The sequence below is a fragment of the Orbicella faveolata genome, unplaced genomic scaffold, assembly GCF_042242905.1.
Source record: "Orbicella faveolata isolate gen_17 unplaced genomic scaffold, um_ofav_v1 contig_3, whole genome shotgun sequence".
NCBI classification, from domain to species: domain Eukaryota; kingdom Metazoa; phylum Cnidaria; class Anthozoa; order Scleractinia; family Merulinidae; genus Orbicella; species Orbicella faveolata.
The window spans coordinates 20,208,114-20,219,141 of NW_028301558.1; the positions used below are offsets into that span (position 1 = coordinate 20,208,114).

The window sequence follows — 11,028 nt, forward strand, 5'->3', positions numbered from 1 at the left end:
AAAGGTTCTTGCGCCAGGTTAGGACCACGCGGAAAAAGTAGATCTTTGCAAGGGCTACCGGAACCCACAAAGAAAAAAGGGGGTAGCCAGGCATTTTTTTGAGATAATTAGCCTTGAATCTCAACAAAAATGCTGACATAGCATTTTTCTGAAACTAGTAGGAGAGGATATTTCTTCAAAGCTTTCTTTAGAATTCGCCTTTACACACAGAAAAGCAAACACTTTTATAAAGATCTGAAAACTGCGTGGTAAGTGGTAACATAAAAACCATTTTTGGTGTGTTTTTAATAACAAAAGCGTTGCAACAACACTTTTAGCGTCTCTGACAGCCTTCCTCTGTTTCAGCTAAAATACAGTCTAAATATCTTTTGCTCAGAACCAGAAACTAATCACGTGCTGAATTGGCTTGCCACTTCCAGTTCATAACATAAAATATAGGGGTAACGACGCGTTTTTTAAAGTTTTTGATCCTTTTTGAAACTTTTTATGGTGCCCGTTACATTTTTTCCTGTCAACTCCCCAGTAAGTAAAACATTTGCGTATCTCGCACTTGTTTTGGTGCGCACTACGCCATCTGTAGGTATATGTTTACAGTTGGATTTCAGTATAATTTTCGACAGATAACAGCTAGTTTTTCAGCTGGAAGACGTTGGTTAGCGATATGCTGCTGTTCTGGTGTTCCTGGTTTATGTACAGGTTCATTCAACTTGATTTGGTCACAGTAGGAAAATTTTGCTTTCAATTTAGTCGTGTACTTGGTAGCGTAGTTGATCGCGTGATGTCAACCCAGCGCGCGCGTGGCGCTTAAACCATGCCTTGCGTGATGCGCAGAACGTGTGCGCACTAACAAAAGTAGGCACCGTACAAAACGTAAGAGATTTCCCTCAAACTAACCTCGATAGCGAAATAAATGCTCCTTTTCTCTTAAACGAGCACGGTGATCCCCACTTTTTATTTCATAATTTCAACGAGAACAAAATCTTCAATAACTGAGAAAAAATTAGCAGAAATCTATGGCTACTTTTTTGGCAAATGAAATAAATACTACAGAGGGAGACATAACGGGCCCAACAGCGCATGTCCAAATTATGTTTTCTTTCAAGGATAAAAAATGCAGGGTATTTGAAGACATTTTTTCTGGGACGTAGTAGATGAATAAACAAAAAAAGAAAGTCAAACTCTGTGTGATATAACACGGTGCATTGAAAAATAATCGAGCTTATTTATTGCGCACGGAGATTACCAAAAGTCACCTAAATAACTGTATTTGTCAGCATTGTGGCGTGAAAACAAGCACAGTGACCCCCTCTTTTTACTACGTTTTTAATATCTCCTTGTCCTGTAACGGCATACCAAGCTTCATAGGAAATCTATGGCGGGTTCTTTTACTGGGGTATCACCTTAATGAAAGATCAGATGGAATGCGGTTGTGGGTTATATAGAAAAAGTTTTATGTTTTTAGACGATCTAGAGTAACTGTAATGCAATTTTTTCACCCTGTTAGCTCCTGTTATCTACCGGATGTCATAATTTCTGTGCCAAGTATCATTTACGGTCGGGAAGGGATCACTCGGGTGTTCTGTGTTTCACATGGTCACATGACAAGCTTGTGACTTTGAGAGGGACTGGATCGAATTATTGTGACTGCCATATTGGACAAGACAAAATGGCTGAGACAACTCAAATGCTGTCATTTCACGAGTTGTTCTTCAATGTTGATAATGGTTATCTTGAAGGCTTAGTCAGAGGATTTAGATCAGGTGTCTTGAGTCAAAGTGACTACCTAAATTTGTCGCAGTGCGAAACGCTGGAAGGTAAGCCGTCAGTACGTACAGAACTTGTGACAGGAATCGAAAGGTGACTTTGTTGTCGTAATAATTTAGGTTCTCTTTACCTGTCAGGCATCGAAATAGAATCAAATCAAATTGCACAGTAGAACTAAGCTAGAACATCCATCACGATAACTTCGTTGGCATTTTCAAAGGCTTTAACGGATCATCTGTATTTTCATAAAATATACATTAGCTTGCTGTAATTTTAAGCTTATTAAGCTTAAATTTAATTTACGAAGATCGATCTCTGACATCGGAATCACGAGTAAACTAAATTTCAGGTTACTCACATTACCGCAGTAACTGTAATTCAGAGGAGCTTGTTGAGACAATCCCTGGGTTTTAGCTCTACATTTTAACTTAATTAGACTATCAATGATAATTTTTGTCTCCCTTTACCCCATAAACCCATTTTCGCGAAAAGATGTTCAGAAGTTGCCTTTCATTGCCCTCAAACTACACTTTCTCTACATTTTAACCTGGAAGAGCATAATATTTAACCAGACTCAATATCAACCAGTACAGGTGTTATTTTCATTAAAGACTTCATGGGGTTTCACACCAAAAAAACTGTAGCAAAATGTGAGTATGTCTGGCAACAGAAGAAAATTTTAAGGGAGGCTGCTTGATTAAGAGTGAAAAAATCCAAGGACAATTAGTTGGGTTTTTTAATACTTTACTTCTTGTGATGGAATTATTTTAAGAGATGTTCAATTGTCAAAAAACTTCCTCCCAGTGGACACTTATTTTTGTTTATCTTTGAAAATTAAAGGAAACAGAGGAATCGTCAAGCATCCAAGGTTATAAATTCCATGCAGTGCAGGGCACGACACTAACGTTTCAACTTACTAGCCTAGTGGCTAGTGATAACTTAGATGTTGCTAGCCAAAAGCTCTTTTTTTTACTAGCCAAGCATTGTGGTTGGCTACCTTATCACATGAATTTTCACGACACGTTTATTTCGCGATCTGGGGGTGCACATATTTCGTGACACTTAAATTTGGTGATTTTGCTAAAATTTTGTATTTGAATGACTTTAACTTCGCGTTTTTGAGTAACACAAAATTTATTTCCTTGATAATGTTACTTAGACATGTCTTTGAATTTAGTGAACTAACTTTATCAAAGGTACAATGGTGTCAAAAGTAACAAAAACGCAATGGCGTTACTACATGTCAACCGTAACATAATGTGTTATGTTCCAGACACTTACTTATTTGCATCACTTTAATTTTGCGATTTTTTTTAAATCGCGAAATTCACAAAATTAACATGTTGCAAAAATTTCAGGTAGGTCTAATAACAACAGAATTACTAGCAAGACTTGAAAGCAAAATGCAAGTGACTCTCTTTAATACATAATGTTGGTAATTATACTGTACTTTAACTAGTTTCAAAAAAGTTCCTATTCCCGAAAAGACTTATAGGACTCTGTTTTTCTCTGAGACTTCCTTGGAAAAATATCGAGACCCCCAAGATGTCACTGTTAAAACTGTCGAGACTTCTTCACAGACAGGCACCATAGAAATGTTTCAAAAGCAAAACAACTATCTGAGCAATACTGTCAACTGTCGTTGGTGAAATTCGACTTCTAAAATGGCTGGTTTAAATGTTGAAGGAAATAAATCTTTCTCATCTAATTATTTCTGTAGTGGTAGGTTTGTAAGTATGCATACAACGACAGATCACCTAGTATTGTTACACTAAATGAAATGTTATCCCTTTACAGTTCCGCACTATTTTGTGCATGAAAAAGATTTCATAACAAAAAAGAGCATTGATGTGTGCTTTCAGAATATTCTGTCTTGTTTGTCAGATATTTCTTTTAACAAAATTAACATGTTCAGTTGCCCGTTTACATACCACCAAGGGAAAAGTAGACAAACTTAAATTTGCATACGTGCTGAACACCACATGCCCGGTACCATGATATGTCCACTATGAAATTCTGACCTTGTTTCTGAGAAAAGTGTAAATTTTGTGTTTGTCTTCCTCGAAGAAGACAGAAACTAGTTCAGCCAGTTTCATTTTTTAACTAGCCAAAGTGGCTAGTGGAAATCAAAAACCTTCTGGCCAAAACTAACTTTCTACTAGTCTGTGACTAGTTGGCTACTGTTAGAGTCAAGCCCTGCAGTACCAGTTTTGTGTGGCATGTTCAATATATCACTTAGCAACAAGCATTGTTGTTCAGTAAAGATGGTTGCATTAGTCCAACAAAGACCTCTCACTTAATGGTAACATTGTTGCAGATTTAAAACTTCATCTACAGAGTACAGATTATGGAAACTTTCTCCAAAATGAGGCTGGTCCTTTGAATGTGTCAGTTATTGATGACAGACTGAGAGAGAAGTTGGTCACTGAATTTAGACATTTACGTAATCAGGCCTTGGAACCCATGGCAACATTTATGGATTTTATCACGTAAGTTCATTGTACAGTACTGTTGTACATGTGTAGAATTCAGACAGAAAGGCATGTATTTACTTGTGCATAATTTAGCATAAATGCTACTGATTTAGAAATTTTGCCAGGTGATTCTTCAACAGTATTTGGGGCATTTTTGGTTAGAAAGCAAAAGTTATGTCTTTTAAGTTATGTCAGGGCTGTCAGTTTTGGGCTCGAATGTCCCACCCCAAAACGCAGGTCATTGGCAATGTTATCACTCAAAACTCAACCAGTGCTCAATAGGAATATGAATCTCTTATTGGTAAGACCACTTGATGTCAGTTTTTCATGCATCTGTCCTGTTATTGATCATGAATTTCGTCATAACATTGTCAAAGTAGCTGTGGATCTGCAGATCACTTTGACAATGTTATGATGAAATTCATTGTCAATAACAGGACAGACGCGTGAAAAACTGACGTCAATTTGTTTTTTACAATAACAAGTTGTCAAATTGTCTGCTTTTGGTCATTGACGCATCACATACATTATAAATTCATGCGTCTGTCCACATATTGACAATGAAAATTAACCAATGAGCACACGAGAATTTCTGCAGTTATTGTAAAAAATTATATTGAGACTTGCACTGTACATGTCATAGCTGGTTTGTTACACAATAAAAGAGGTACATATGTTGTCTGATCATAGCAATTTTAAACCATTGCAGAATGGCTGATATTTGTATCCAATCTTCCCATTTATTGAAATGCTTTTTCAGTTTACATGTACAGATATCAACAAATTTTCACTTTGACAGTATTTCCAACAATTAAATGGTGTCATTGTTCCAACAATGGAGGTTTTCCACCAAATAAAACCATGGCACTGAAATGATCAAAGTAGACAGCAGATTGAGTTGTATATCAAAGGAGAGAGTAGAGTGTTCCAGATAACAGTATGTGTATTATGAAAATGCTTACATTAACAGTAACAAGTTGTCATACTGGAGAAAATGTTTTTCATTTCCTTTTTAATTAATGACACTGTGGTTTTCTTTAGGTATAGTTACATGATTGACAATATCATCTTGTTAATAACTGGAACATTGCACCAGCGACCTATCACAGAACTAGTCCCAAAGTGTCATCCTCTTGGAAGTTTTGAGGAGATGGCTTCCATTAATATTGCATCCACTCCAGCGGAGCTGTACAATGCCGTGATGATTGACACTCCTTTAGGTGAGAACAGACAGAACTTGAACATGATTGCTTGTTTGTCATGGTTAAGTCTGCATACAAGCCAAGTGGCCCATCAGGCCAGAGCTTATCCTGGTTTCTGTAGTAGAAGCGACTAGGAGTATTTCTACTCCCCCCCTAGATGGGATGCTAGTTCATAGCACAGTTTCCCCCGGCATTAAATTTAGCAGCACCCATTTATACACCTGGGTGGAGAGAGGCACTGTGAAAGTAAAGGGTCTTGCCCAAGAACACAATGCAATGACACCGACCAGGACCCCTTGATCGGGAGTCGAGCGCACTAACCATGAGGTCACCACTCCTCCCTAAAAAGATACATAATATGATTGCTTGAATGTCATACAGCTGTAGCTAGAAGAATAATGTTTTGATAGAGAATTAACGGTAGTATTAAATCCAAGAATACTGTATTGTTTGCAGCTCCATTTTTTGTGGAATGCATATCAGAGCAGGACTTGGATGAGATGAATATTGAAATAATCAGAAACACATTATACAAGGTCAGTCAGTGTGTTCAATGAACACCAAAGAAAACATCAAATGAAACCTCCTTTTGCAGTGCTTAGATTTAATCACAGCTTAATGTACGTTATGTTCTACATTCTTTGCAACAATGCATAACAAATCAATAGTTAGTGAATTCAGTTTTTTTGTGATGTCCAAAGTAATCAAGGTCTTGGTACATATAAGTCTAATCAGCTTTAGCCTTCTGATTTGGCTGATAACACTTACCTTGCCCTGGATTATTCTAGATATCCCAGAAAACCTCATCCAATAATCGGTTATAAATTATCGCTTTATTGTAATTCCAATTGGTTAACATTATAACTTACACATGCTCTGAGCCCCCAAAAAACCATCCTTTTAGTCTTTGAAGATCAAAACTGTTCTTTACTGACGTGATAAATTTTATTTGTTTTGACTATTACATCATACATGTAATTTGAGACTTATAATTTGTTTTCAAGTGAATTGAAAACCTAAGGAGGGGGTTAACTATGCCAAGGATCAATTTTAAAGAATGTCTCCTCTGACTCACACTTGCACCATCAGGCATACCTTGAGGGCTTCTACAAGTTTTGTGAAGATTTAGGTGGAACCACTGCTGATGTGATGTGTCCGATTCTGCAAGTGAGTCTGCTGTAGTATTGTGTGTTTGTTAATTCCGTGATCTGCATCTCAATTCTCACGATGTTTACATACATTTTCATTAATTCTGCTTGAGAGAATCTGATTTTTAGTCATAGTGTCTCTTCTAAGATCATCACCCCCTTCATTCCCACAACTTGTTATGAGAAAGGTGGAGAGACTAGGCCTATTTTGCAATAATATCTCAAAGATAATACATGTATATGTAATGTATCAGTAACAAACCTGCAGAGAATTCCTGCTTGTGACTAACAGGGTTAAAAAAAAAATAAATTCAGTTGTGGTGGCCAGACAGGCAAGTTGTCTTAAGGTAATTCCCCTGAAATAAAACTGCGCATAGATTTTTGTTCAAACTTTGTCCACTGAATATTTATCATATGAGAACTTAAATTATAAATTAAAAAAGGGGGGTGCCCGTGTTCATTAAGGAGCAGTGAGGCATTGAATATGTCCCATTTTAGCGTTATTTAATGCTTTTTACAAGAACGCATTCCAAGTTATTATAAACTCTTTGTGAGCCCAGACTCATGAAAACACTCCTCAAACTAAAGTCAATACTTGTGTGGGACAGAAATAAACTTTTTAAGTTTGATTTTGACAGACAGCTGAATCCTTGTTAAAATATTGAAACCAAATTGCTTCCCACAGCTATCAAATTGCAAAATAGAAAAGACTACAGTGCAGCTGCTATTTTCCTTATTTATTCAATTTTCAACATAGAAATCAGATCAGTCTTTTCTCATGCAAAGCTGATGATTAGTTGATTAAAATGATTGGTAAAAAATTTGGGGTGCCAGTGCTTGTTAGCAAGCTATAGCCATTTTTCAATTGACAGAACTCAATATCAAGGCTAATCCTCCATGTTTTCAATGTGCGCGTGCATGAATGCACGCCAGTGACGCCATAAATTATGTGTAGTAAGGATGCGCAATGCAATACTGGGGAATGACCTTAAATTCTGAGTCAACAGAGATCCCTTGGATTGCTTTGAAAAAAATAATATCCAGATTTGGATATTCATCATAAATTAGGAGATCTCAATTTTGCAAGGAACCTCAAAAGCAAAACTAAGTCCTTCGCAGACTGATTTTCTGTATAATATAAAATCTAGAACAGAAGATAGTGGTTAAAAAGTAGAGTCAGAACAAAACCTTGAATTTTGAGTTACAGTTAGTATCATGTTATCGTTGAGAGCATTTTCATGCGGTTGGAAACTGTGTATTACTGAAGGAACGAGAATGGAAGGGGCTGGGATTCTGTGCTTCCTCTTGTGTGTTCCTTTCACTCGCAGGTTTACATAACCAAAAAAGGCCAACAAAACAAAAGAAGTGGTTGTGAGCAGACAGTGATTATTTTACTGTAAGGAGTGTACCTGTGAAGTACTTTCATGATAATTTTAATATTTTCCTCATTACTTAGTTTGAGGCTGATCGTCGAGCTTTCATTATCACCATCAACTCCTTTGGCACTGAACTTGGCAAAGATGATCGCAATAAGCTGTATCCCAAGTGTGGCAAGCTATACCCAGAGGGATTGTCTAGACTGGCCAAGGCAGATGATTATGAACAAGTCAGAGCTGTGGCTGATTACTACTCCGTAGGTTTTTTTGCTATTTATTTCTGTGTTTATTTGAAGCCTTGAATACTGTTTCCATCCACAGATGTTCAACTTGACAAGCACAGTTTAGAGAGAAATACTTTTTCAAGCTTCTTAGTCTGCAAACTTTGTGACCTACAATGTACATGGTGCCCCAGAAATTTTTCTGCTGTACTGACATGAATCAGTCATCTTCTAACTGCATTTAGTAAATCAAATGCCCTTTACCAAAAAGAACCGAAATTCGTTTTCTGAACATTTCCATGTGGCTTGGCTTTCTATTGACATAACGTGCAAAGTTATTCTAAGAGGGGCGAATTTTGAGAGAACAAGGTGTTCATCTTTGATAACGAATCATATGGGATAGAAGTGAACTTGTAGAGAATCAAGAAATCAGTGAAATATAATGTAACCGGATCATAACAGGCTCACATTTCAAAGTTTAAACGTTCATGTTACCAAGGATGTTCATGCTAAAAATTATATACACTGTAAAGGTTTATTGGAGTTTTTGACATGTCAGAATGTCATGTGTATTTATTTGTCAACACTTGTACAGTAAAATGAATTCTAGACGTTTGGTTTTCTCACAGGATTATAAGTCTCTCTTTGAAGGAGCCGGCACAAACCCCGGTGAAAAGACTCTTGAGGATAAGTTCTTTGAACATGAGGTACATGTATAATTTATATGTAGTCATTATTAACCTCTAGTCAAGTCTATAAGTACGTATGCATACAAAAATGTGAGCAATATGAGAAGGAACATTTTTTCTGAACTATTATTTTCATACTGAATGCAAGCATTGAGGAAGCGTGTTCAAGACTCAATCAAATTGAAATGCTGGCATATATGAGTATACGGTAGTCTGGGAGAATGCATTGTCTGATGAGGAAATCTCACCTGAAAGAATTTAAACTTATGGGGCCAGGGATACCGTCTTTCTCAACTCTGCCGGATAGTACTATTATTATTATTTTTTTTCTGATCAGTATTGGGAACAAAGGCATTATGTATCTTACTGAGGCTGTTGTTTTTCGTTCCAGGTTAAGATGAACACGCTCGCGTTTCAACAGCAGTTCCATCTCGGAGTGTTTTACGCTTACGTCAAGCTCAAGGAACAGGAATGCCGGAACATTGTATGGATTGCTGAATGCATTGCACAGAGAAACAAGTCGAAGATTGACAACTACATTCCCATTTTCTGAATTCACGAGACATCCACTTTGTCTCTATGACTTTGATCAAAGAAATTGTAATTACATTACATTGAAGTGAATTGAAACCATTTGCTTGTGAAAGTTTGGTTTGTACATGTACTAGTCTAGACCCTTTCCAGTTGTATTTACAACTCGATAGGGAAAATTGAAGAAAGCAATGCCATGGGTAGTTTACATTTCTTCATAATGAATTATCACTGTTGATGTTTTTACTCATGAATAAGCCTTTTAAATGCTATGACACTAACACCGCATTTTATTTACAACTGGCTTTTTGAGATTCTTACTTCAACAACTACAAAATATACTATGAATTAAGTGAGACTTAGTAAAATAATTATGTATTTATAATAACTATAGTCATTTTAGCGTGAAGAATTGTTTAAATGATTTTGCTGTCACAGACCGTGTCTTATGAAACAGACGTCTCTCTTTGCGCAATCTCAGATTCGACTTCGAAAAATTCCATTCTGATTTCATTCTGCAAGGTCCGTGCAGTGTCTCTGATTGGCTGTTACTTGCGTGCGAAAATTCAAAACCGAACAATAGCCAATCACCGGCAATATACGGGTCTCTTTTGAGTTACATCATCACTGGGATTTTCCGGGTCGAATCTCGGACGCTCTCAAGCAGGAGCGGAATTGAGCGTGCAGAGGGAGGGGTTTGTAAGCTTTAATTTTCGTTTAAGTTCTGTTCTCATAAGATAAATTCAACTTGGGTTAGTAAACAGTAACTAGTAAGCTAAAGCGTGTCATTAGATCAAAGAGTGAGGTACAGTAGAACGGAAAAGACTTGAACTCAAGTGTCAATGAATATTACCGTGTAGATCCAACCTCGTTCCCAGGCTCATCTCGGATTTTGTCGGTGAGTGGTGAATAAAGTTCCCATTTTAGTGTGGATCGGAGCCCGCGCTGTTCTCTTCTGATATTACTCCATGGTAGAAAAAATGCAAGTTAACTGCGAATCGCGTAAAAATGCGAATGAAGAAACTCTATTAGACAGCTTGGAAAACTATACACGCGATGTGAAAGAAATTATTTCTTAATTAAAGAAAACGTTTTATCACGATTCTAAGCAGTTGTAGTCCGAAATCTTTATTTTTCAGGCAAGCGTGTAGACTTCTTGGCGTAGCGAGCCAGATTATGTCTGCTAAAGCGTCTAGCAAAATTATATGAGCATGTTTAGGTCAATGATGATATTACGAATTCAGGACAAAATAAATCACAAGTGACTGAATGAATTGTCTTTTCCTTTGACTGTGTGGTGATTGAGCACTAGACCAACTGAGCATTGAAATTCCCCCTTAACCCCAACTTTTTCGTTCCAAAGGCTTTTTCTTGAGCTTTATTTTGGGAGAATAAATCACTAACGGACTTTTGCACGCTTACTCGTTTCTCGACTCGATTCTCTCGCACATAGAAGACCAACATGAATTTTTGGGGGTGGTGGTGGGGTACGAGCTAGTTTCGTTTCCAGTGGGTTAAATCTCAGAAAAAAGAATTTACATCTATGTTCTTTACGTAGGGTTAATCCTTTTGATGTTTAATAAAGAAGCCTTTAGTTTTTAAAAAGTACCGGTTTATAATTCT

General features: G+C 37.0%; 1 protein-coding gene across 1 annotated transcript; it reads left to right on the top strand.

Moving 5' to 3' along the window:
• The first annotated feature begins 1,623 nt into the window (after positions 1 to 1,623).
• On the top strand, positions 1,624 to 10,675 carry LOC110061496 (V-type proton ATPase subunit d 1-like). Its single transcript, XM_089298092.1, has 8 exons — positions 1,624 to 1,814; positions 4,082 to 4,253; positions 5,280 to 5,458; positions 5,897 to 5,976; positions 6,530 to 6,607; positions 8,045 to 8,221; positions 8,815 to 8,892; positions 9,266 to 10,675. The coding sequence occupies exons 1-8, from the start codon at positions 1,667 to 1,669 to the stop codon at positions 9,425 to 9,427; spliced, it is 1,074 nt and encodes a 357-aa protein (XP_089154218.1). The 5' UTR covers positions 1,624 to 1,666; the 3' UTR covers positions 9,428 to 10,675.
• Positions 10,676 to 11,028: the final 353 nt, after the last annotated feature.

Bases quoted from the DNA above. Each gene is read 5' to 3' on its own strand.
- LOC110061496 (XM_089298092.1), top strand. From the start codon at position 1,667: ATGGCTGAGACAACTCAAATGCTGTCATTTCACGAGTTGTTCTTCAAT. The intron at 5,459-5,896 runs GTGAGAACAGAC...TATTGTTTGCAG, and splicing joins GATGATTGACACTCCTTTAG to CTCCATTTTTTGTGGAATGC. The intron at 5,977-6,529 runs GTCAGTCAGTGT...TTGCACCATCAG, and splicing joins TCAGAAACACATTATACAAG to GCATACCTTGAGGGCTTCTA.